Source organism: Podarcis liolepis (genome assembly GCF_965112155.1).
Source record: "Podarcis liolepis genome assembly, chromosome: 13".
NCBI lineage: Eukaryota > Metazoa > Chordata > Lepidosauria > Squamata > Lacertidae > Podarcis > Podarcis liolepis.
Genome location: NC_139573.1, coordinates 15860161 through 15887323, shown reverse-complemented (window position 1 = coordinate 15887323; position 27163 = coordinate 15860161). Strand labels below are relative to the sequence as shown.

Below are 27163 nucleotides of genomic sequence, written 5' to 3'. Positions count from 1 at the left end.
CAGTTTGGTCAAACTCATGCTGGCAGCTTCAAGAACACTGTCCAACCATCTCGTCAGGACTACAATACCTCAAGAACCACCTCTCCACATATAAACTGTCTAGGATTCCACACACATCCTTTGAGGCCCTTCCTCATGTCTCCTTCACGTGAGGTCCAGAGGGTGGCAACACAAGAACAGGGCCTTCTCTGTAGTGGCTCCCCATCCATGGAATGCTCTCCCGAGAGAAATTCATCTGGCACCTTCATTATACAACTTTAAGGGCCATGCAAAAGAATGTTCCTCTTTAGCCAGGCCTTGGGCTGATTAATATTCTACGGTCTTTTAAATGGGGGGGGGGCATTTTGTTTTGTTTTTCTATTTATTTGTGCTTTTGTCTTGTATTTTTTTTAATTTTGTGAACTGCCCTGAGATCTTCGGGTGAAAGGCAGTATATAAATTTAATAAATAATAATAATAATAATAGTGATCATAGCAATATTGGGGCAACTACCCTGGGAACAGTGTGTGCACCGTTCTGACCACTGAACTTCAAAACGGATATTGTAGAGAACCTCAAAAAGGTAATTTCCTGCTGAAATCCTGTAACTTATTGTACTTCAAATGTTCCTTGGTTTTTGTTTATGTGTGTGTTTACCACGTTGGATGTGCTAAAGCAGAGCAAATGAGCGCAGCAATTTAATAGCATTGGGGAGGCATCGCAGAACAACTCATAAAGTGAAATAGTGTGTACATGAGCCAGTAAAAATGTCCCACTAATGCACTCTTATTGCATCAACGATAAGTTACAGAGTAGACGTGGCGGGGAACCCACCAGCCTGCAGGAGTCCAAAGAGTACCGCATTTTTTGCTCTATAAGACTCACTTTTTCCCTCCTAAAAAGTAAGGGGAAATGTGTGTGCGTCTTATGTAGCGAATGCAGGCTGCACAGCTATCCCAGAAGCCAGAACAGCAAGAGGGATTGCTGCTTTCACTGCACAGCAATCCCTCTTGCTGTTCTGGCTTCTGAGATTCAGAATATTTTGTTTCTTGTTTTCCTCCTCCAAAAACTTGGTGCGTCTTATAGAGCGAAAAATATGGTATGTTGCCTTAGGCCACCTGGTGTCGGGGCATTCAAACAGAGGAAACCTGGATCAGCACACATGCTTTCAACCGCTACATGAGTTCCTGCTCAAATGAAGCCCTGGGAAGAGAGCAGCTTTGCTTATGAATACAATTAATTCAATTTATTTACCACTTCCGGCAATCAAGGAAGACTTGAAGTGACTTTAAAAAAAGAGAGAGAATATGCAAAACGTACCACACATAGCAAACATTATCCATTAAAGCAATACTTTACACTCAGGGTGCTTCCGGACAAGCTATTCATTTAGTATTCCCGTGGGCTTCCCCACCATTTTCTTGCAAATAGTCCAGTCTTCTAAAGAAGCAGATTCGTTGCACAAGACCTCTCAAGCCCCTTTCTTAAGTGTGCCACCTGAATATGATGGTATGTGACTGAATCCCGTCCAGAAATAGTGATGGCCTAGGGGGTGCCTTAAAAAGTATTTTGCATTTTATACAATATATACAATATTGTATTTTATACAATAATCAGGATTGTAACTCCTAGATCGGAACAAAATTATTGCCCAAATACTTGGGAGAATTTTAAAGAACAGTTTTTGCCTGGCACTGAAAAGTTGTCAGTGCTGGTGCCAGGCAAGCATCCCTAGGGAGAGAGCTTTCCACTATAGTATTGCATAAAAGGTTTTGATGTGGCTTTTACACTGAAATGAGAGAAATTCAACAAAACCCCAAAACAAAAACCAGACTGTGAAACAATAAAAACGTTCTATTGCATTTAATTGGGCTCCCTTTCAAATAAACTCGACCGACCCTGTTATGTAGTGTAGTTTCACCCTGGGCCAACAGGGGGATACTGTATATAGTTTTCACTCAGGTCTGTAGATAGTTTTCACTCAGGTCCGCGGCAGTTATTTTAGGCGGGAACTCTGGGCTGTGGTGGTTACAATGTTGACAGCCGGCTGCCTATAAATACAGGCCGGCTGAGCTGTTCTCAGTCAGTTCTATTCCAGCTTACCACAATAAAGAGCTACTTGAAGAAATCGCTGTGCCGGCTGCTATGTCAACCCACGACTTAACACTGGCGACGAGGATGGGATTGATGGACATCAGAGCACAGCCAGATGCGGCCAGCCTCTGAACTGAGCTGAATCACTGAGCTGAATCACAGAGCGAAATCACTGAGCGAAATCACTGGGCAGAACCAATTCAGAGCTGACTGTTCTGGCTAGAGCACTGGGTTCCATCCATCGCCCTTCACGCCGGCATCGGAATCATGGCTTCACTTGTGCCTCTACCGCCGTTTGCGCCAGCCTCTGAATCATGGGACTCCTACCTCGCTCGGTTCGACTGCTACCTCCAAGCCAACGAGCTGACAGCAGTATCAAAGGATCGGAAGCGGGGCCTATTCCTCAGCCTCTGTGGGCCTGAGGTGTTTGAGACGGCCCGAGCGTTGGTTGCGCCTGAAGCAGTCCAGGCAACACCATGGGACACGATCCAAGAGAAGCTCCGCAACCACTACGCACCAAAGCCGTCCAAGATTGCTGCCCGCCATGCGTTCTACCACCGGAACCAGGCAGAGGGGGAGTCAATCAACAACTACACCACCGCCCTGCGACAGGCTGCAATGCACTGTGAGTTCCGAGACTTAGACGATGCCCTGATGGATCGAATCGTCTGCGGGGTCCGGGACATCCATCTGCAACGGCGCCTCCTAGCCAAGCCAGACCTCACGCTACAGAAAGCCATTGAGGAGGCTGTGGCCTCAGAAGCTGCTGAACGCTCCGCCCAGGAGATCCGCAAGTCCAGCAGCCCGCGTCTTGCTAGGGAGCCAGTTCCGGTGCATCATGAAGAGGCCAGCAGTGAGGAGGCATCCTCCAGTGAAGACGATGACGTGCACCAGACAAAGCGGGAGCGCAGGAAGTTCCAACAGAAGTCCAAGGGCCAACCGGAATGTGCTGGCTGCGGAGGCAACCATTCCCGTGCCAAGTGTCGATTCAGAGACGCCATCTGTAGGAAGTGTTCCAGAAGGGGCCACATCGCTAAGGTCTGCCGATCGGCTCCGTCTGACACCCCCCCTTCATCGACTCGCAAGTCCAAGTCTTCACTCCAGTCTGCCAAGGAAAGTTGTTTCGCTCTCACCAACTGCCGCTGCCCGTCTGGAACCACGATTGGCCAAACCGACTCGACTACGCGACGCAAGCTGAACGTCACGGTGCTCATTGAAGGAGCTCCATGTGACATGGAGATCGACACCGGGTCTGCCCTGTCCATCGTGTCATGGAGCACCATCAAAAGACTGGTACCCAGAGTGTCCAAAAGGCAACTCGACTCTCACCGCGTACACCTGAGAGACTACCAGGGAAACGACATTCCCGTGGTAGGCGTTGGCCGGTTCCGGATCGCCTTCAAGGATTTTTCGGGCCTGCTCCGGTTGGTGGTGGTCGAAGGTCAGCGGCCAAGCCTCCTAGGGCTAGACTGGTTTGATGCCCTCGGCCTGGAAGTCACCGGCATCAACTGCATCTCTAACGCAGAGACTGAGGGTCTGGTCAAAGACTTTGCCGAGGTTTTTGACGGCACCTTGGGCCAATATACAGGTACGCCCATCTCCTTTAGCCTTGATCAACAAGTCGCCCCCATCAAGCTAAAGCCACGCCGGGTTCCCTTTGCTCTCAAGGCTAAGGTGGACGAACAACTGGACAAACTGATTGCCCAAGGAGTTTTGGAGCCGGTTGACCACGCAAAGTGGGAAACCCCCATCGTCACGCCTGTCAAGCCAGATGGGTCGGTGAGAATCTGCGCTGACTACAAGTGCACGATCAACAAGGCACTTCAGCAGCATGCTTATCCGGTTCCTGTTGTCCAACACCTGCTGCATTCCCTGGGTGAGGGTAAGGTCTTCGCTAAGCTGGACCTTGCCCAAGCCTATCAACAACTGCCAGTCGATGATGCCACTGCTGAAGCCCAGACGATCGTCACCCACCGGGGGGCATTCCGTTGCCGCCGGTTGCAGTTCGGGGTGAGTGTGGCTCCTGGCATCTTCCAAAGCCTTATGGAGCGTCTCCTGCAAGGGCTTCCGGGCGTGGTACCATATTTTGATGACGTCTTGGTGTCTGCAGACTCACACCAGCAGCTGTTCGAGCGCCTCCGTGCCGTGCTGACCAGGTTCCAGGAGGCCGGGCTCAAGGTAAAGAGGGAGAAGTGCCAGATCGCCGTTCCACAGGTAGAGTTCCTGGGCTATCTTATTGATGCCTCCGGTCTTCATCCAACCACATCCAAGATCCGCGCTATCCAGCAGGCCCCCACCCCAAAGAACAAAACGGAGTTGCAGGCATTCCTGGGGCTGCTGAACTTTTATAACATGTTCCTGCCCCACAAAGCCACAGTGGCTGAGCCTCTTCACCGACTCCTTAGCACTAAGACGCCTTGGGCCTGGGGTCATCGGGAGACGGCGGCCTTCAACGCGGTCAAGGCTCTCCTTTCTTCAGACAGTGTGCTGGTACAGTACAGTGAATCCAGGCCGCTGGTCCTTGCCTGCGACGCCTCACCTTTTGGCATCGGTGCTGTCCTTAGTCACCGTTTTCCAGATGGAAGAGAAGCACCGCTCGCCTACTTTTCCAGGACACTATCTCCGACGGAACGGAATTACAGCCAGCTCGACAAGGAGGCATTGGCACTTGTGGCTGGAGTGAAGAGGTTCCATGAATACCTCTATGGCAGGACTTTTGACCTCATCACTGACCACAAGCCACTCCTGGGCCTCCTCGCCGGTGATCGTCCAACTCCACCGGTCCTCTCACCACGCATGCTGCGATGGACTGTTTTCCTGGCTGCCTACCACTACCGGCTCATCCATCGCCCGGGGAAATCGATGGGCCATGCCGACGCCCTCAGCCGTTGCCCTCTTCCAGCATTTGTGGAAGACCCGGCTCCAGCTTCATCGCTCCTTCTGATTGAGGATCTTCCGGCAGCGCCTGTATCGGCTGCCACTGTGGCCTCCGCATCTGCCCAGGATCGCACCATCAGCCGGGTGCTCAACTGGGTGTGGAGGGGGTGGCCACAAGGGCCTTTTGCATCGGAGTTCCAGCCCTTCGCAACCAGACAACATGAACTCTCAGCTCATCGCGGCTGCCTGCTGTGGGGAGACCGCGTCGTGATTCCCCAGGGACTCCGTCAGCGCGTCCTGGAGGCTCTGCACGTTGGCCACCCGGGAATTGTCAAAATGAAGGCGTTGGCTCGGTGTTACGTCTGGTGGCCTAATATGGACGATGCCATCACTGCCTGGGTGTCCGCCTGTCAAGCGTGCCAGGAGTCGAGGCCTGCACCACCGGCAGCTAAGGGACACACCTGGGAGACGCCAAAGACACCCTGGTCGAGGGTGCACATCGATCTGGCTGGCCCCTTTCACGGCCGGACCTTTATGGTAGTGGTGGACGCCTATTCCAAATGGCTGGAGGTCGCCCTGATGCCCTCCACCACTACCGAAGCTGTCATCCGGGTGCTGCGAGGCCTGTTTGCAACGCATGGGTGTCCTGATGTCCTTGTCTCTGACAACGGACCGCAGTTCACGTCAGGCACGTTTGAGCGGTATCTTTTGGGACTGGGCATCCGCCATGCCCTAACGGCACCCTTTCATCCATCCAGCAACGGGCAAGCGGAAAGAATGGTGCGCTCGACAAAAGAGGCACTGGCGCGCCTGGACCGGGGAGACTGGCATGAGCGGGTCGCCGAATACTTGTTCGTGCAACACATCACCCCTCATGTGGCCACAGGGAGGAGTCCTGCTGAACTGCTTATGGGCCGCCGCCTCAGGTCACCGCTCGACCGGCTACACCCAGACTTTGCCGTGGCTGAACCCCTAGGCTGTGCCAACGCACCACGGTCATTTGTCCCAGGAAACCAGGTCTTTGCCCGGAACTATGTGGGGGACATCCCTTGGGTGCCAGCCACAGTAGTGGGAGTCACTGGACCTCGCTCGTACCAGGTGGCACTCAAAGATGGACGCTTGTGGCGACGGCACATAGACCAGCTTAGGCGCAGGGTTGGGGACTTGGACACTACCGAGGTGCCCCCAACTGCGCTTGCGGCTCCAGAAGAGACACGTACAGATGGCGAGGCCCCACCTACACCTCCCTCGCAAACTGCCAGCGTGGAGCCGAACCAAGCCGTTTCAGAACAGACTCAGACCACTCCACTTGCGGAGGCTCCACCCACAGCAGCGGATCCAGGGGATTTGGTTCCAACGCCACCTAGGGTCGCACCACAGCCTCAGCGAGAACTGTGTGGCCCTCCGGACTTGGCTACCAGTCCCCGGCGGTCTGGCAGAGTTTCCAAGCGCCCAACGTATTTAAAGGACTATGTTGTTGGACAGGTATCACTGTTGGTCTAAGTATGGGAAATGTAACCGATATGCTTTTGTGCTTATTTGAACCATTACGCGTAGTGCTGTATATAAGGAAACCATTACGATTGTAACTAACGCCTTATCTCGGTGGGGAGGGGTGTTATGTAGTGTAGTTTCACCCTGGGCCAACAGGGGGATACTGTATATAGTTTTCACTCAGGTCTGTAGATAGTTTTCACTCAGGTCCGCGGCAGTTATTTTAGGCGGGAACTCTGGGCTGTGGTGGTTACAATGTTGACAGCCGGCTGCCTATAAATACAGGCCGGCTGAGCTGTTCTCAGTCAGTTCTATTCCAGCTTACCACAATAAAGAGCTACTTGAAGAAATCGCTGTGCCGGCTGCTATGTCAACCCACGACTTAACAGACCCCTCATTTCACGATGCCGTAAGTGAATCTGAAGAATTGGGTTGTAGTAATGGCAAACTTAGGAAGCATCTTAAAAAGCAGAGACATCACCTTGCCAACAAATGTCCGTATAGTTAAAGCCATGGTTTTCGCAGTAGTGATGTATGGAAGTGAGAGCTGGACCATAAAGAAGGCTGATCGCCAAAGAATTGATGCTTTTGAATTACGGTGCTGGAGGAGATTCTTGAGAGTCCCATGGACTGCAAGAAGAACAAACCTATCCATTCTTAAGGAAATCAGCCCTGAGTGCTCACTGGAAGGACAGATCCTGAAGCTGAGGCTCCAATACTTTGGCCACCTCATGAGAAGAGAAGACTCCCTGGAAAAGACCCTGATGCTGGGAAAGATTGAGGGCACAACTCCAATTCAGACCAGGGCCCCATCTACACTGCACGCCTTCCCCCTGAAAGAACCCTGGGAATTATAGTTTGATAACACTGCTGAGAGTTGTTAGGGGACCCCTATTCCCCTCCTAGATCTACAATTCCCAGGGAAGTTGAATCGTCAATCCCTCTTCTCTTGGAACTGTAGGACTATGAGGGGAGATATCTCAGTTTAACCTGCCTTTCTGATGAGCTGTATTTATGTTTCCTTATACAAGGCCATTTCCCCCCCTCCAAAATATGTAATGATTCATTCTGGTAAAAGGAAGGACCTATTTTTAGTAGACATGCAACATTCCAGCTAAGGAGCAAGGACATTTTAGTGGCTTGTTTATCTATGAAATAGTTGAGATTATTTCCTCCTTTAAAACAATACAGAATTACTTGGAAAGCCTGCGGCTCCTGCTTATGTTATTAATCAAAACTGTTTTAATATGAGAGATGTGTGTTTTAGGAAGTGGGCTTGGGGGTTTTGCCATCTTGATTTTCTGCTCGGCACACAGTCACGATCCTGCACACAACTGGGCCCCGCCACCCCCACCAGCAAACACTGTTACCAGAAAAATTGCTATAATCGCCTGTACTACCATAACTGCCACCAGTTTTCCATGGAGGTGTTAAAAATCCTGGGTCTGGGCTGTACCGCTTGAGACTGTAAATGGGGTGTTTGAAATGCTTCATCTTACAAAAAAAAATATCTTTGCATGCCTCCCCCCCTGAAATCTAATTGTCTGTGTGTAGGATGTTTCCCCCTTCAAAATGGAAGAGCGTTCCAACGCCTGTAACCCCCACCTGCCGCCGTAAGGGGTACAGCCAAGCCACAAGGAATTACTACCTCAGTGAGAACTAGGCCCTTGGCAACACCAAACCGACCATCCCCATCAACGCCCCGATCCCCAGCCTTTTTGGACCCTGGGGCACTCTTGGAAATCTAAGAAACTATCATGAGCCCCACAAAATACCCATTTTACAGGAGAAAAGCTGGCAGAGGAAGACAGAAACCAAATCCACATATTAAAAAATTGTTCCAGGAAAAGATTCTTAAAAAAATAATAAAAATATTTTAACAGTTTGCATTTCATGCTGCAAAATGTAAGTTCTCCTTAATACAGTAATCATTTCTCTGCCAGTCACTTGATGGCATCTGTCATGTTCCTTTTGATTTAATAATAACAATAATAATTTATTTATACTCCGCCCATCTGGCTGGGTTTCCTCAGCCACTCTGGGCAGCTCCCAAACGAATATTAAAAACACTATACAGCATTAAACATTAAAAGCTTCCCTAAACAGGGCTGCCTTCAGATGTCTTTTAAAAGCAAGATAGTTGCTTATTGCCTTGACATCTGATGGGAGGGCGTTCCACAGGGCGGGTGCCACTACCGAGAAGGCCCTCTGCCTGATTTGAGGCTGGCATGGTGAAGGCCAGCTGTGGCTTTTCTGCAACAACAACAAAAACCAAAACTCCAAATGAAGTTTCTCCCCTCTTGCTATCCCAGCTAACTGCTAGTTTGAGCGTTACATGGCTGCCCACATCCAGGGATCCCTGAGTTTGACCAGTTATTTGTTGAGGCACTTAACCAGAGTTTGTGTTTCCTTTGGAGCGAGGCACGGCGGAGACTGTGGCATCTTTATGAGATATGGTTTATGTTATGTATTGAAGTTCTCACCCTGGCCACCAGGGGTATTGTGTATATAGTTTTCACTCAGGTCCACATCAGTTAATTTAGGCGGGAAACCCTGGTTGTTGTTGTTGTTACAATGTTGACAGCCGACTGCCTATAAAAGCAGGCCGGCTGAGCTGTTTGCTGTTCAGTTCAGTTGCAGCGTATGTTTAAAGAACTGCTTGGAGAAATCTCTGTGTCGTCTGCTATGTCCATCCACTATTTAATAGTTTATTTACACACACCTACAACCTGAGCCTACGATGGAGGGGTTCAAAGCACCAACACCCCAAGAATCATGGCCGCTGCCTTGGCTGCAAGCAGAAATGAGGCACGTCTCTGTCTCACAGGCTTCAGCCTTCTTCCTCCTCCAGCTTCTAGATTACACACCTCAATTATCCACTTTGGCCTTTGTCTTTCTAACTACCAGCGAGTTGAGAGAGGAGCGGGGATCCAACCATTTGTCCCCTGGCTCTGAACCACTTCCTTTCTTACCTTCACGGGCCATTACCTCACCAGAAAGCTAGCCTGGGTATTCCAGGAATTTGCTTAGAAGTTAACACTTGCCAGATCCAAGAATTAGAAGGGGCATCAAGTCAGCTCCGCCCGCCCCCAAACGAAGAACAGTATAAACAAACAGGCAAATGAGAAATATAAATTTATTTATTTGGTTTTTCAGGCTAAAATTTTACAGTCACATATCGAACATACAGCATAAAAACAAGATTCCAAAGAACTTTCCCCCTCCCCTTTGTGGGCCTCATTGTTAATCATTTCCTCCTGCATCTTTGATGATAATCCAAATCTTTTACATCGCCATTGTGTCCAAAATTCACCATTAAGCTAAAGTGCTATTCCAATCCTACTAACAATTTTAACTGTTTACAATGGTTTTTTAAGATAAGTTATAATTTTCCCTCATTCCTTGTTAAAATTTTGGTCTTCCAGATTTTTGTCTCTTCCGGTCATTTTAGCCATTTTGGCATAATCCATCGATTTGATCTGCCATTCTTCTCTGGCAGGGATTTTTATCTTCTTTCCATCTCTGGACCAATAACATCCACGTGGCCGTGGCTGCATACATAAATAGTCTTTTGTGCTCCCTTGGGATTTCTGCACCTATTGTGGTAACCAGGAAGTCTAGCAGCAAACGAGAGATACGGTGGGTGAAGAATTGCCCCAGAACTGTTGCCAGGCACATCATAATCTACTCTTATTCCTCCAAGGAGCTCAGGGCAGTATGCTGGGTTATCCCCATCCACCCTCTTCATCCTCAGAACAGTCTCTGAGGTAGGCTTAGAACAGGTTTATTCCAAGTCAGACAGTTGGTCTATCTGACTGGGTTTACCATCAACACTGACTGGCTACTAGGGCATGGGTAGGCAAACTAAGGCCCAGGGGCTGGATCCGCCCCAATCGCCTTCTCAATCCGGCCCGCGGACGGGAATCAGCATATTTTTACATGAGTAGAATGTGTCCTTTCATTTAAAATGCATCTCTGGGTTATTTGTGGGGCATAGGTATTCGTTCTCCCTCCCCCCCTTTCAAAATATAGTCCGGCCCTCTACAAGGTTTGAGGGACAATGGATTGGCCCCCTGCTGAAAAAGTTTGCTGACCCCTGCTCTAGGGTTTCAGATGTGAGATTCCCAGTGCTACCTGGAAATTGTGAGGGGAGATTATTGGTTTGTTTTTGATTTGATTATGTATTTTGTGTTTTTATATTATGATTTTATTCTATGAACTGCCCTGAGACCTGCGGCTATAGGGCGGTATACATTTTTTTAACAACAACCACCTGGGACCTATTGCATGCCAAGCATATGTCTCATACCAGTGAGCTGTGCTCCTTCCCTGGGTTTGGTTCAGCCTCAGGTTTGGCAGAGAGACTCGGTGGCTGACCCATGGTCATGCGCATAGGCGCCGACTCCATGGGGCTTGAGGGGGCTCGAGCCCCCTCAAAAATTCGTTTGGGGGGGCTCAGCCCCCCCAATAATCTCGGGCGGTGGTGGGCGCGTCCGCGGCTTTTATAGGGCGCCCGGCGCGCACCAGCTCGATAACGGGCACCGGCGCGGCCGGGGGCGCCGGGCCGGGGGAGGGGGGCGGCCGGCCTGTCTCCTTGGCAACCCCATTGAGCAGCGCCGGCTCCCCCGGGAGGGCCATCCCCCCGCGCCGCCGATCGCCAACACCGCCGACGCTGTGGCTGCCCGAGCCCGAGCCTGAGCCCGAGCCCTGCCCGAGCCCGAGCCCGAGCCCGTCAGTCAGTCAGGAAGGAAGGAAGGAAGGAAGGAAGGAGAAATGGGGAGGGAGACGAGGGAGGAAAATTGCGCGCAGGGTGAAGAAAGGAGAAGGGCGAACGAGACGAGCTTCCAACCCAAAAAAGGGCTGGAAGACTGGGAGGATGAAGGATCGGGAAAGAAAGCGACGCCTTCCCCGCCCGCGACGTCGCCCGCTTGTCATCGGCAGCGCAGCGGGCGCCCAGAGGGGCTGGGCACCGGCGCAGGGCCGCTCCACAGCCGCGGAGGACAGCTGCGCGGCTAGCAAGGTGCGCCGTGTAGAGCGCGGCCCTTGTGGGGCCCGGTGGCCAGGCAAGCTCGGGCGGGGACCCCCATGCGAATCTAAGACGGGAGAAGAGGGCAGAGCAAAGGGGGTCCCTTCCCCAACCTCCGGCTCTGAGACTTCCCTGCGCCCCAGAAAAGCGAAAGGATTTTCTCTTCTTTTTTTTAATAAATATTTTATTAAATTTTCAAATACAAAGTTAGAAACATACACTGAAGAAAAAAGTAAAAGAACAAGAAAAAGAAAAAAAGAAAAAGAAGAAAAGAAAACCAACCATTCAACACATTTTTTATATAACTAACTGGACTTTCTCGCATCTCCCTTACCCTGCATTCTTTATAATAAAGATATCAGCAAATTATTACCTTGTTTCGTACCTTATTTTGTACTCTTCAAATACTATACCTCTAAATTTAACATACTTTTCATCAGTTACTTATATCTTAAATTAAACATAGTATTACCTTAGATTTTGACCTTTTCTTACTTAAAATATAATTTCCTGTTTCCCAAATCTAATTGCTGAAGCTATAGTTTCCGAATCGTGTAAATTTTTAACATTCATACAACTTATATTGTTTTTGTAAATAGTCCTTAAATTTTTTCCAGTCCTCTTCCGTTGTTTCTTCTCCCAAATCTCGGATTCTGCCAGTCATTTCAGCCAGTTCCATGTAGTCCATCAATTGCGTCTGCCACTCTTCCAGTGTGGGCAAATCTTGTGTCTTCCAATATTTTGCGATAAGTATTCTTGCTGCTGTAGTTGCATACATAAAGAAAGTTCTATCCTTCTTTAACACTTTCTGGCCAACAATGCCCAAGAGGAAGGCCTCTGGTTTCTTGGGAAAGGTATACTTAAATACCTTTTTTAACTCATTATAGATCATTTCCCAGAAGGCCTTCACTTTTGGACAAGTCCACCAGAGGTGAAAGAATGTCCCTTCAGCCTCCTTACATTTCCAACATTTATTATCAGACAGGTGATATATTTTTGCAAGCTTGACTGGGGTCATGTACCACCTATAAATCATTTTCATAATATTTTCCTTCAAGGCATTACATGCCGTGAATTTCATTCCGGTGGTCCATAACCTTTCCCAGTCCTCAAACATGATGTTATACCCAATATCTTGAGCCCATTTTATCATGGCTGATTTGACTGTCTCATCCTGAGTGATTTTCTCTTCAACCTGCCCTCCATCCTCTTGCAGAAAACTCTTTGCCTGCCCTGCCCGTATCTCGTTTTTGCTTTTTAATTCCACACACACACCCTTCGGACTTCGTGGCAATCGGGCGCACGGGTGCGTTTCCTAAGAGAGTGAGGACCCCCGCCTCCTCCCCACCTGCTCCCTCGCCAGCCAGCCAGCCGCGCGCCCTAGCCGGAGAGCCCCGGCCGTCCCCGTCGCGCAATCGGCTGGATCTCCCTTCAGCAGGCCGTGCTCACAACTCGGCCCAGGGACCCCCAGCAGTGGATCTCCGGCTCAGCTGAAGAATCCGGCAACAAGCCCCCTCCTCCCCAATCGCTCCGCCGAAATACGCTCCAAAACCCCCCAGATAGGCCGCCGGCCGCCAAGTCTCGTGGCGCCCTGAGCGAGGGTCTCTCCCCAACACCGCCACCTCGAACTGCGTTCTCCCGGCTACCCGAGCGAACCAGCGGCAGGACCCCGGTATGGGCCCCCCCAATATTTTTTATAAGTCGGCGCCCCTGGTCATGCCATGCCTTTACCTTGCCGCTTTCCACCAGGGAAATTTTTCTAAGGTAGTCTATTTTAAAGTTTTTATGTGTTTATATGCCTATCACACTTTTAAACTTAAAAATCTATTGTTGTATATTGTTTTAAATGTTTGTTTTGCTATTGGGATTGTAGTTCCAGTTGTGTTTCTCAAGCTGGTCTCTGACCGTAATAAATTTCATTTCATTCATACCAGGGAAATCTGATCTTGACCACTGAATCAGAGCAAACGTCAATTAGGTTTTCTCCACACTGACATTTATTGCTAAAGAGCAGGTTTTCCCAGGGAAAGCAAGGGCAAAAACCACTCAGACCCCTGCCTAGAAACCGGACAAGTGGAAAACTTGACTGATGCTTTCTAGCATACCCTCCAACATATAATGAGGGCATCCCAACAATTATCTGATGAAAATAAAAGGTTATCTGATGAAAATAGGGGTGTCCTATTCCATACCCTCCAACAGTTTGTTGATGATAATAGGGACCTCCATGTCCTCCAACGTTTCTCCGATGAAAATAGGGACATCCTAAGGAAGAGTGGGATGTTCCAAGATCAAATCAGAAACCGGGACGGCTTCTGTAAATCTGGGACTGTCCCTGGAAAATAGGGACACTTGGACAAGCAGGAGTGTGGACAAGCCCTGAGCAGGGCTTCAAACCCAAGTCCAGTTCTACACCGGAAAGCCCTGCCACGTGTCTCTGCAATGCCTCTGAGTCTTTGAGGAATGCCTTTGCACTTTTATTTATTTATTCCACAACATTTATATGCTTTTAATTGTAAAAGGAAACCTCAGTTCAGCAGGGATTTGAACTCAGGTCTCCGAGTTTTCCCTGGAATCCAGCCCTCAAACTACACCGTTGTGGCCAGGCAGGGGATTTTTAAGGTAGAAATCTGCTCCCTTTCATCAAAGAGCAGAACAAAGAGAGAGAGAAAACCCAGGAATCCTGACTCCCCCAAACCCAGCCAAAATAATTTCAGTGCCAGATTCGAATGGAAGCAGCAGCAACGAAAGTCAAAACAACCATGCTTGCTGTTCATTTATTTTAAAAGGCGTTTTGCAGGGGAGAGGCAGGAGGAGAGGCAGGAGGCAGGCAACATGAGCTTGAGCTTTTGTAAGTGGCCTCAGACAATGTCGCCCGGGGCTAAGTCCACCTGCCTTCCTAGCCAGGATGAGTCACTTTCACTGTCCCAGCTTTCGCTTCCGATGCTCAGACACGCTGGGGAATCTCCGGAAGAGGGGCGAAGGCGGATTTCACCTCCTGACGTCAAGGTCCAGTCCAGATGAAGGGATAGGCCCAGACTTGCAGTGGAAGAAGTTGGCATGTCCAGGCATCCGACTTCATTTCCTTAGCGACAGAGAGAGAGAGAGAGAGAGAGAGAGAGAGAGAGAGAGAGAGAGATCAGTCACTGGGAAGGAGAGTGTGTTTCACTGTCTAGGGCACCTAATAATTAACTCTTGGAAAGGTTGCTAGTGAGTGAACCAAGACGAATTTTAGGTCCACCCCGCAACACACACCCGAGGCCCCACGCATCAGAAACCGGAGCCCGAAACTACTCTGCAGGAACAAAACGATCAAGCGTATTCTGCTCACCCAGTAATGCTTGCAAGAACAAGAAAAAGGAAAAAGAAAGGAAGTCTTCTCGTTTAGTGCCTCTTCAACAATATTATGGATGCAGCTGGATTTATAAGGTTGTTATGTTTTGATTTGCAGCTGGAGGGGGACTGACCACGGTTGCCTTGTCATCAACAAGAGCAGTACTGGATTTACCTATAAGCTAAACAAGCTATAGCTTAGGGCCCCACTCTCTTGGGGGCCCCCAAAAAATTTAAAGGAGAAAACCCTGGATGTACATTTCCAAAATATAAGATAAAAAAACAAAATTAAACCTATATACAGTAACAGTGTTTTGTGTTGTGTAGGCTCCTATGATGTAAGTAATGGGCCCCGCCTGCTAGCCTGCTCCCTAAAATTGTATTTCAGTTCAACAATTACTTTGATAAAATACATATTTTGTTATGTGCAAATGGCTTTAGATACCTATTAGGTCCATAAATTACCATATAGCATATATTCAACACAAAAAACATTGACAAGTTGTTGTTGACAAAGGACAGCTGGACATATAAAGGACCCCATTACCTTCAGTAGCTTAGGGCCTCATCAAACCTAAATCCGGCCCTGAACAAGAGTGTTGCGTTGACTTTCTTATACTGTATATCAAAAAAAATCTACGCCTCAGGACCAGAATATTTGCTTGAACTTTGAAAGCAGTTGGGGATGGGAGCTCAAGAAAGTGGCTGGGGGCTGATGGGAGTTGTTGTTCAAAACAGCTGGAGGCACCATGCTGGCAAAGTCTGAGCTCCATTATCCTGGCTCTAAGCATGTTTTAGGGAAGGGGCAGCAGGAAAGCAGATGAAGACTGAGTAGAACGTGCAGATCTAGGCTGGGTGGGCGGCCCAAGTAGAAGATACTGGAGCCTCTCCTCCACCCTCCATTGTCCCCCCAAGCAAAGTATCTTTTCTGGACTTCCCTTGTGGCTGCTCCTGCTGGCGGGAGTGGCCAAAGGTGGTCACAGAAGATGAGGCTTCTGGGCCTCTGACAAAAGGAGGAACAGGCAGAGATCCAACTGGTAAGGCCTCCCTCTATTGTGTGCGCGATGGGGAGCCACACCTGTTGATGCTCTGCCCGTCGAGCAGCCAGGGTGGCTTGCCAGGGTGGGTGAGAAGAAGGGCAGCCCAGCTGCCAAGTTTTTCTTCACGCCACCTCTAAATCCTCTTTTTCTGTCCTGCGTCATGCGGCAAGCTGCACCTGCTGGACCCCCCCTCTCCTGCACACCTGCTAAAATGTAAGAAGAGCCCCCAGGGCCCATCGTCCCATTCTCCCAGTGGCCAGTCAGGCGCCTGTGGGGAGCCCACAAACAGGGCCTGAACGCGCAGCCGCTCTTCCCACGCAACTGGCATGAATGGGTGGCATGCCTGACTAAGCAGGCGCGAGATCTCCCCTACTTGGCACCTCAGTTTCCCTTCCCTCCGAACGCTTGGCCCACCAGACTCCGAACGCACCCCACCCGTCTCTGAGCTGGAAGGGGACCCAGTAGGCCTGGCTCCTTGCCCGGCGCTTTGCCCGCTGCTCCTCTTTCTTTCTCGAGCGTCTCCAGTTTCTTCGCAAACAGTAACCCGATGCCAGGACGTGCCAGGAGGCCTGTAACAGGCAGGTGGCACGGCCCGAGGCCTTCACTTGTTTGTCCAACTCGATCAGAGCTCCCCGTTCCCCACTTCTGGAGCCCCACAGATTCTCCCCCAATGAAAGCTTTACTCCTGAGTAGGAAAAAGCTTCACAACCTCTTTCCTCACCCCACCCTGCATTCGCCTAGTTCGGTAATGTACATAATGTACACAATCACACACATAAGCAACCCGACTCTTCCTGGTATTTGGAGGGGGGGAATGTCTGGCTCTTGGCACCATCCGTGCCCATAAAACTCTGTGTCAGAATGTGGAGCATAATGCCAGTGTATTCGGGGTTGGGTGGGAAGAACGGATTTAGGGTAGCGTGAATGGAAGGTCCTTCCTCTCTCTCTTCTACCGCCCCCAGAGCAGAGTTCCTGTGCCTTTACCAGTCGCTTGGCGGGCAGGAATCAAGCAAGGCGAGCGTTTTGCCCCCTGCCTGGAAAAACAGCCTCGGGGGTGGGGGAAGCTTTGCCTGTTGGATTTCTGTCTGCTAAACATGCTGCCAGGAAAGAAAGAAAGGTTCAACCTCCTCGCAACTCTGAGCAACCGGAGAAAGTTGGTCAGGCTTGATTTGTTTGGAATCACAAGGTCATGGCAAGGATCCGCTTTAGGGACAGGAATGCGTGCGGCTGAGAGAGGAATGTGCTGCGTCAAGAAAGGAAGAATCTGAGCCCGGCCCCAGACAGTGGGACGAGCAGGCCTTGGCTCTCTGCCCCTTCCACACCCTTCCGATTTGGCCGCCTCAGCCCCGGGGGGATCCTCCCTTCATCTCCGACTGCGGCTGGGAGACCGATGAGCAACATGTCCCACAGCTGCCCAGCAAGGCCCTGCTCTTTCCCTTATCCCTAAACTGCCCCCCCCCCAAATTGGGCAGGCCTGGTGGCAGTCGTGGGCTAGGAAGACGAGCAGGTTGAACGATGCAATCCTCCCAGACATGGCCAGTTCTTGGTTGGACTAGATGACCCCCTACCAAAGAGAGGGGACTGTCAGAGGCAGCTGCTGTTGCCCCTCCTCAGCAGTGGGGTGGTGGTCTGGGGTCGCCCATCCCACACCACCTGGGCGTTGGCAGCTGCCCAAATCGTCCAGCCCCATCTGCCAGAGCAGAGCCTCACTGGTTGAACCAGCAACCTACAGCCCTGTGCAATTCAGAAAGGAAAATGCCCTCCTGGCTTTTCTTTTCATTTCTCCCTCCTTCTCTTCCCAAGTGTGCAGGAAATTGGAGAGATTTCACAATCTGCCCCTCCCCTCCCTCCCTCCCTCCCTCCTCCCCCCCAGCCTAGTGTCTTAGGAGCAGGAAGCAGAAATGATGCTTCCCCCCCCCCTTCCTCTTTCTGTAGGAGGTGTTTGCCCACAGAGGGGAGGGGAGGAAGGCTGGGGAATTTCAGAAGATGGGGACAACACCTTGGCTGCATATAAAGAGCTGTCTCAGTGGGGCTCATCAACCAGCAGCAGCAGGAGCCTCAGGGCAGAGGAAACCCACAACTAGTGGGCATCAGAGAAAGGCAGAGAGAGGTCAGGACCAGACATTCAAGCATCCTCCACTTGGGGGCGGCAGAGGCGATTTCAGAGAGCAGCGGAATACCCACATCCTCCACTTGGGGGCGACAGCAGCCATTTCCTGGAAGGAGCGATACCTTTGCCAACCATTAGGGGGTGACATAGAGAACTTGGCATTTCTGCTGGGATTCAAAACCGTGAGGAAACCATGACTCTTTCTCTGGGTAAGTGCAACCTTCCTTTTCTCCAAGTTGGTCTAATACATGCATGTGTGTGCTTGGATTTTTAGGGTGGTTTTTTTTTTAGAGGTGGGGAAAAATATTGAGGATTCTACTTGTTACGTTATGGCTCTAGTAATCGCATCACTTTTTTTTGTTAATGTTGTGGGTGCAAGCTAGCACTCTTTTCTCTTTATTTATTTATTTCATTTTATCCTTCTGGGTTGTTCTCCCCTGCTCACCCTCAAAACAACCCTGTGAACTAGGTTAGTCTGAGAAGCAGCAACTAAGTAAGTCACCAGGTGAGCTTCATGTCTGGAATGGATTTGGTCGTCCACAGTGTGTTATGTCTGCATTAATACGTTTGTGTGTGTCTTTGATTCTTTAATGCCAAATCATGCTAAGACATGAAGAGGGTTTTTTTAAAATTTTATTTATGATTTTCAGGTTTATACATTTCAATAATTTTACAGCCATTTTAACACTTCAAAACCTGACTTCCTCCCCCCTCTTTCTGCGGTTCCTTAAATTTATTTTTAATATTTTCTGCATATCCAAATTGACTTAATTAGTTCATTTATTCATCTACTTTAAATATATACTGATGAAACTGCAGGTTATTACAATAATCCTGCCAATGTTCTTATCTGTTGACAATATGTCTGTATATATTTAACAAACCATTTCCATTCTTTTATTGAAAAAAAGTTTGTTATCTTGATTTCTTATTTTTCCAGTAAGTTTTGGCATTCCAGCGTATCCCATAAATTTTTGTATCCATTCTTCTTTGGCTGGGACTTCTTTTTCTTTCCATCTGTCAGCATGGACATGAAGTTGATTATGTAATTAGCCCTTCCCTTTCCCCATGGCAACACAAATTAAATATTAAACAAAATATAATTGCTACCCTTTGCTTCCATTCTTACTTATAACAGGACATTGACATCCCACCCTGTCCTTCAAGGAGCTTAAAGTGGCATAGAAATAGTTTGCGCCCCTGTCTCTTTTACATTGTATCATCACAACAATCTCATGAGGTGGGTCAGGCTGAGAGAGTGATTTGAACCCTGGCCTCCCAGGTCGTAGTCCAACACTCTAACCCTGCAGCGCTCTCTGTCTGCCAGGGCTGGCCCACCCAAGAGGTGGGCTGAGGAAGCCGCCTCAAGTGGCAGGATCAACAGAGGCGGCATCCTCCAAAGAGAGTGTTGCCTGTCGTTGTGGCAGCCAAGGCTGCTTGCGGTGCGCTCCTTGGAGGCTGCATCTACTGCCTCCCACCACTGGCTCAATGTGCAGGCGCACCAGCACTATGGCGGCCAACCCAGAGCATCACCAATGGCAGAACACCTGCACCATGACAAGGAGAGTGATGGGGAAACTGGGAGTGTAAAAAAGGCACTTCCTACAACTCTCCTCGATGTGGTGCAGGCATCTTGCCATTGGCGACACTCCAGGCCGGTCGCCATAGTGCCGGTGTGCCTGTGAAATTGTGGTCAAGGCGGTGGCAGCAGCAGGTTTCTGTAGTGGCGGCAGCAGCAAACCGGGAGGCCCAGCACTTTTAGTTTGGCCTCAGGTGACAAAACGTCCGGGGCCGGCCCTGCTGTCTGGTCCTCGGAACACAGGCCACACCCCTCTCCCTAGACACCCCTCATTGGCCCTGCCAGCTTCATGTGGCGCATGCTTTTGCCTGGCTGGGATGTGTCCCTGAACCCTGCCAACGCCTCTTCCTTGTCTGACTGGAGTCTAGAGAGGGGCGTGTGTCGGAACGAGCGTACTTAAGATGTGTTGCTCTGCCTACATTGACCTCTGGCCCCAGGGAGGTGGTCCAGAAGGAAATGTGGCCCTTGGGCCCACCCCTGCTCTAATAACCCTTACAACCACCACTGGCTCTATCCTTTACGAGTGCCCTAAAACCCATGCGTCGCTTCCTAATGGCAGGACTGTGTTCCTGCTTTGGATGACTGCGCAGCGTAAACAGAGGCTGCCTTGTGGGCCCTTAAAAGCCTCAAACTGGCCCTGTCCTGACTCCCGAGGTTAGGAAAACATCGACCTGATGGAGATCTTCAGGCAGATGGGAATGGCCGGCTCAAGGATGCTGCCACATTTTGGGAGGGAGGTTGAACTTTGAGAGAGCTTATCTCAAGACTGAGGCAATGGGAGAGACAGGAAGCGAAAGGGAAGTGGCAGCGACGGTGGTGTGGAGCCACATTCAGAGAGGTGGGCCCAATTTTAAAAAACCCAACCCTGCGCCAATCCTGTACTGAATATTCATTTGGTTCCTTTTCAGCCAGAGGTCTCCTCGTCATTTGTGCAGGCCTGGTCCACATCGTCTCCCCTGACCGGGATTCATCTATCAGCACCCTCATTGGCCAGACCTTCAACCTGGCCCGCCTCATGAAAGCCAACAGCACCGTCCTTCTGAACACCTATGTAAGAGCTTTGCCTTTTTTCTGGAAGAGCGGCTTCTGCATATGCTTCGCAAAGGTTGTTTCCCTTTCCAGCTATTTCCCAATAATCCCTCTAGTTCCTCAGAAGCCTATTATCTTGTGGGCATTCCTCAGGAGGCAGCTTCCTCATGATTCCCCACTTTCCTCTGAAAGTGTGTTGGGTGGAGGTGAGAATTTCCTGAGGGTTTTTTGTTTGTTTGTTTAACATTACACCTTCAGTTGAAGTGCTTTGCATGAGCAGAGCATGCCACCCAGAATGTAACCCAGAATCCTCTGGATTACCCATAGCAAGGGGGTCCTTAATAGACAAGCAGCAAGCAGCAAGTTGAAAGTCTAAACACACACATATATATATATGTAAGTAAGTATGTTTTTAGAATACCTGCTCTGTTCCAGACCTATATTCTGCAAAAGAAAAGAAGAAAAAAAGTGAGGGCAGGATTATGCAAAGTAGGCAAATGAAGCAAATACATATGCATTTCCTTATTTCTGCCAGTCCTGGCATGACAGAGAGGAAACTATGCAGGGCAGTGGCGCTGCTGACACCTGAGAATCCTGCTCAGAGCCACCGTCCGTCCCTCGCAATGCTTTCAAGATTTTGCCTGCATCTTTTCCAACCTTTCCTTGCAACGTTAAGGACTAGAAGCGTGCTTTCTCATAAAAATGAAAGGTTGAGATTCTGTGCCCAGGACCAGTTCCTGAATTTGGTTGCAGAACTACACAACACATCGGATATATGATCAGCGTTCTTTGGTATGGAGGACACAAGGCCCCCTTTTTAAAGTCAGGGGATATGTTTGTAGTGAAGTTACAGGAGGCTCTTTGGGTAAAAATTTCCGATGTATCCTTGGGACGTTTTCATAGGTGAGGCTCAAATCTCCATTACTGTCACCGAAGCTAAAGACTTAAGAAATGACTAAGCCAAGGTTTATCTAGTTCAGCTTTCTCCTTCCAACAGCACCCAGCCATATAAAGGTAAAGGGACCCCTGACTGTTAGGTCCAGTCGTGACCGACTCTGGGGTTGCGGCGCTCATCTCGCTTTATTGGCCACGGGAGCCGGCGTACAGCTTCCAGGTCATGTGGCCAGCATGACTAAGCCACTTCTGGCGAACCAGAGCAGTGCATGGAAACGCCGTTTACCTTCCTGCCAGAGCGGTACCTATTTATCTACTTGCACATTGACATGCTTTTGAACTGCTAGGTTGGCAGGAACAGGGACCGAGCAACGGGAGCTCACCCCATCATGGGGATTCGAACTGCCGACCTTCTGACCAGCAAGCCCTAGGCTCTATGGTTTAACCCACAGTGCCACCCACGTCCTACCCGACCATATACCTATGGAAAATTCACAAGCAGCTCCTAAAGGTCACTGGTCCATCTGACTTCATTGCTTGCCCCCGGCATTTGTAAATGCAGTATCTGTGTATTAAGGTGGCCGGTTGCGCATAACCAACACAGAGGGTATGCATAACTCAAAAAACAGAGGGTGCAGATTTGCACAAAAATTGATATGCCAATTTATAAGTGTGCATTCATCTTCAGAAAGAATTGCTATAATTTAAATTGAAGCATGACACGTCTCACTATCACATTACAAGCTGGACTGAAGCAAAGCTTAGCTGGTTAGAGCGTGGGGATGATAATGCCAAGGTTGCAGGTTCGATCCCCGTATTGCATTGCAAGGGGTTGGATTGGATGATCCTCAGGTTCCCTTCCAACTCTACAATTCTATTCTACAATTCTATAATTCTGTGAAAGGGTTTTAAACCTCACATGTATAATCATTGAGGGATAGGGCTTGTGGACCAAACTGGGCCCATGAAACCATTTCCGCCAAGCAACACCTACTTGCTTCACACCTGGTGTCAGGAGCTGTACAGGTAGAAAAATGGCTGTCGGTGCACAACCAAGAGCCTTGAAGTGCTAGTGACTCTGGGGCTTCAAGGCGCCCAATCACCTGCTATCATTGAGATATCAGGTGCCTTCCACTTGCTGAATTTGGCCCGTGAGGCTGGGATCTCCTAAGGATCTGGCTCCCCACCTCTGGTGTAAATGCTCTGTGCTGGAAAGAGGGCAGGTGGTCTACTCCTTTCCCTCAAGGCAAGACCAACAAGCTCCATGCCTCCCACCAGATCAAGCTTAAGCCCTGCAGGACTCAGAAGTGCTGCAGACTGGGTGCCAGTCCTGGCAACGTAACCAAACAGGCTGTGCCCGCCTCAGGCTACGGGCTAAAGGCACCCGCAGCCAAAGCAGCACTGAGCCCTTTCCCTTCTGGCGGATCCAGAGCAAACCTGTATCGCCAGCAGGAAACAGCACGGAAAGGTTGCCCGCGGCTGCTCCATTGTTCTCGCAACGCTTGTTCCTTGACTTTGCAACATGATCGAGGGAGAGAGGAGTCACTGGTCGCTCCCCCCCCCCGCCAAAGCTGCAATCGAGAGCGCAAATCTCCCGCTCTCCGGTGGCCGCTCCTTCGCCTTTATTCTGATCCCTGCACGCAGTGGCTGAGTGCCCAAAGATTTGCTGTGCCCTGCTTCCCACAACCTGCTTGGGCACAAGATGCCAGATGTAGGGAGGTCATTGCAGCCTGGGCTCTGGCGCGCAGCCAAGCGGCCAACGGCATCCTCGTAAGAAGGGGGGGGGGACTCAGGTGGAACTACAGCCGGCTGATCTGGGGAACAACGAAAGGCCTGTTTTTGTTGGCCTTCCCTGCAAGGAATTCCAAAGGGATGAAGTTGCCTGGTACTGGTGGGTACCACCCCCAGGATTTCTGAGAAGTGACGAGGGCGCATTTCGCAGCAGGCACCCTCAAGTCCACATGCACGTCTGTGGCTCAGAATATTTAACCCCTTTGAAAATTGTCTACCTTTTGGGTAGTGGAAACAAAGGAAGTTGGCTTAAAATGAGCCGGGTCATCAGTCCATCTAGCTCAGAAGCGCTTCAGAATCTGAAGCAGGGGATTTTCTCAGTCCCAGACTTTCCTGGAGATGCTGGGGATTGAGCCCGGAATTGTTCGCATGCAAAACACATGCCCCGCCACTGAGCCGTAGGCCTTTCCCTGAACTGCCGGTGGTTTCCCTGGAATACATTTCCCACGTCTGTTTTCCTGTCCCATGCCTTTGGCAGAGTCTCGGCAGGTTTTCCTGGCAGGTAGGGGCCAGGGGCCAGCAGCCCCATAAAAACGGAGCGTGTCGGGAGACAACACAATCTTTATTGACGGTTATTTCTCCAGCGCATTCCTGCGCCAGCTTTCTTCTGCTTGGAGGTTACGGGTGATTGAGTGGCGTACAAATCCTGTTAAATTGAAAAACACAACCTCTCTCTTTCTCTCTGTTCCCAGCTGAGTCACCAAGGCAGCCCGTTTAGCGACTCCGGCTTCGACGCCCGGAGGCTGCGCTACGAAGGGGTGCCAACGGCCACCATCCCGTTCCTGGAATGGCGGACTCTCAGCCACGTCAAGCGTGTGGAGAAGAATTACGAGGCCTACACCGCCTTCGCGGAGTTCCTGCAGCTGGTGCGGGATGACCAGTTTGAGCTCAACCCCACCAAAGTGGAACTTCTGGATATGCTGAAGGTGACTCGCTTGCGCATCCAAGGCCTCCTCAGCAACTTGACGGCCATCATGTCTGCCTTGGGAGCACCTCCCGCCGCCGTCACGGACCCCCTCATGCTGGAGTCTGTGGAAGCCGACACGTTCGAAAAGAAAGTCCGGGGCTACGTGGTGTGCCACACGTACAAAGAGTGGATTGACAGGACGGTGAAAGACTTCTCTCTCCTCACGGAGAAATTCCCAGCCTAAGGATCGCTCAAGGAGTAACTCCCAGGTTAAAGGGTTCATCTGTTCTCCTTGCCGCAGATTTCTTAGGGAAGCAGGCGTAGGGAGAAGACAGGCGCAACACCCACAGACTGGTGGAGAAAGTCTGGAAGTGCCCTTGTTGTGTCCAGTCCAAACTTTATCTATTTATCTCCAGAGCTGAGCTCTGGAAAAAGCAACAACTCCCTCGTCAGGTTTCCAGTAGACGCCTGTGGTTGTGCGTGGTGCTGATTGGCTGCTGCTCTCCTGTGATGTCACCAAGGGCCTCTCCAGATCATGTACTAAAAAAAACACCTTTCCCATTTTAAATAATAATAATATGGCAACAAATGATAAATGCATAAGAATGCTTATGCAGCATTTTAAAAGGTGTGTTTAAAAAGACAGACAACCTACCTGCAAGTGTCAGTGAGGAGGAAGGACAAGGCTGTTGGTTGAACATGACTGGCTGGCAGACTTGCCTGTCACTTCAGTTCTAAGGCCTTGGTCACCCCAAGTTCTTTAAGTCTGTCTTCACCCTATGAGGTCAACTTCTGCGCTTGTGCTCAGCGAGATCTCTTGCATTTATGCTTCCTGGTTTTGCACTTTGTCCTCCTGCTGGGGGTGGTCTATTAATTTCAGTGGCAAACAGGCAGGCATACAGGTAAACTGAGATTAATATGATTTCAACTCTACTGTTACAGTGCCGGGGGGGGGGGGGGTGAGAGAGAGAACTAGATCTGTCTACTGATCTGTCCATCCATCCCAGCCTTTTCCAATTTACTACTGTTCAGGTGTTTTGGACTGCAATTCCCATCAGCTCTAGGCAGCTTGGCAGTCCTTGCAGGGGTTGATGGGAGTTGTAGTCCAAAACATTTGGAGTAGGCCACATTGGCAATTCTGATCTATATACAAGCACATGTGTACGCGCGCACACATGCATATTTATGAAATGATTGTTATTTATGTCCCAGCGAAGTTTGCATGGGTTATTTATGTACTATTTAACGAGGGGCAATGGGATCTAATTTATTCTATTTTGAGAGGGAGAGAGAGAAATTCCACAGAGGGGGTGGCCATTTAGAAAAGGATGGAAAATTACAAAATAGACTGTAAAACGAGGACACTAATAATGTATGTCAATACTCTGGTGCTTGCAACCTCAACACATGGCTGTCTGTGACATGTCAGTGTTTCATATCCATACTTGACACTTTCCAGTGTATGTAATTTACATATTCATCAGTACTTCCTCAAGGAGGCGGGGGCATCACACATAGACATTTGTCACCTGACAGGACCGGCCCAAAACATTTCATTGCCTGAAGCGACGACCGTTGGATCTTATGTCAACAGTGTCAACAGAACAGAGTTCTCCCTTGCATCTTAGGGCAGAAGGCTAGTTTGTGGGATGTGAGGCAGGCTGCAGGGCACATGCCGTTCTGTCCCCACAACACCTTGTTGCTGCTCCATGCCCTCCAGCATTTACTACCTGAGGCGGTTGTCTCACACTACCTGATGGTCCCTTGAGCACTCAGTGGTTACGGATGATGGGAGATGTGGTCCAAAATATCTAGAGGACACCAGGCTGGGGGTGATGGCCAATTCCCTTGATGAATTTGTGAACTTTGCAGTGCCTTTCAGGCGATGTGAGGAGATAACGGGAGTTCTATCTGAGGTAGCTGTTCACACGTGCACATTACTACTTGGTTTGATGTCATCCTGGTTATCCACATCTGAAGAGCCCATCAGACCTGGTGGTAGTGAGGAAAAGAGTTATGGGACTTCTGTTATTTGCTCTGTGCCTTAGATACTTGTAACAGCAGTGAGGTATAGCCATTTCTGGGATGGTTGGGTATGTAGGGAGTAAACTCCTGAGGCTATGCAGCCATCTTGGGTAAAACCAAGTGCCTTTAAAATAAAGTCTTTTATATTCTTCATAATTTTTCTCACCTCTCAATGATATAAATTGGTTTTTTAAAAAATGATTTTATTTTGTATATTTTTAAATACTTAAAAAAAAGAATGTTGAAAATAGTATATTTTTGGTACCTCAACGATCATCCATTTTCCTTTCAGGATTTCTTTGGATGTATCCTTGCCTTTTGTACATACATGGGACTTTATTTTGTCTAATAAAATCCATGACATTGGAGGATCCCGGGGTTTCTCTCTCTTTTTGTCTGTGAAGGTGTGGGTGTTTGGGCAACGGTAGTCTATTTTGGCAGAACTAGGTTGAAGAAGAGCTCAAATTAACATCCAAAATCAAGAGTAAAAATGGTAACACCCCTCCCTGATGTATTTGCCCTGTGATCCTTATACACTGCCTGATTGAGAGACTTTCCAAAGACAAAATGTGAGCTGTACTATGCTTCTTGCAAAAGACTGGTGCAGGTCTGCAATCCCTAACAAAAGGAGCCTATAGTCAATTGCTAGTTTGCTGGCAGGATTCAACCACATACCAGAAATTTAGGTTTCATTAACTAAAGTATGCCACCGTAGCGTGACAAACTTACTTAAAAAAACCCACAAACTTTTTGCAGCTAGGAAAGTGATGAGGAAATTCACTGAAAAGTGAGGGGCATACAAATGGTTAACAAGAAAACGTCTTAGCAAATCAGCACGAAGGTTTTCACTGTTGTATAACATCCTTGCAAACAAATCAGAATGAGCGCTCAGTAACGCCTGGGGATATTCTAACTTCTGTCTAAGCTTTGTGCAAACAAAGCAAATGGAATGGCTCAGTGAACAGGTCATTTGGAGAAGACCCA

The 27163-nt window shown here is 49.4% G+C and overlaps 1 protein-coding gene and 1 long non-coding RNA gene across 5 annotated transcripts; one reads left to right on the top strand and one right to left on the bottom strand.

Moving 5' to 3' along the window:
* Positions 1-14195: 14195 nt before the first annotated feature.
* Positions 14196-16153, bottom strand: LOC310691210. Of its 3 annotated transcripts, none has more exons than XR_014518383.1 (2): positions 16048-16153; positions 14196-14556 (listed from the first exon to the last, which is right to left on the bottom strand). It is a non-coding gene; the product is annotated as an uncharacterized lncRNA (long non-coding RNA). The 3 variants fall into 3 exon arrangements; XR_014518384.1 differs by lacking the exon at positions 16048-16153 and adding an exon at positions 15352-15407; XR_014518385.1 differs by lacking the exon at positions 16048-16153 and adding an exon at positions 14803-15146.
* Positions 16154-16327: 174 nt separating this feature from the next.
* On the top strand, positions 16328-25103 carry LOC310691176 (cardiotrophin-2-like). 2 transcript variants are annotated; one of them, XM_083470829.1, is made up of 3 exons: positions 16328-16864; positions 20448-20584; positions 23940-25103. In XM_083470829.1, the coding sequence occupies exons 2-3, from the start codon at positions 20549-20551 to the stop codon at positions 24396-24398; spliced, it is 495 nt and encodes a 164-aa protein (XP_083326955.1). In that variant the 5' UTR covers positions 16328-16864; positions 20448-20548; the 3' UTR covers positions 24399-25103. The 2 variants fall into 2 exon arrangements, with proteins under 2 accessions (XP_083326955.1, XP_083326954.1); XM_083470828.1 differs by lacking the exon at positions 16328-16864 and adding an exon at positions 17847-18163 and having other exon boundaries at positions 20442-20584.
* The last annotated feature ends 2060 nt before the right edge of the window (positions 25104-27163 follow it).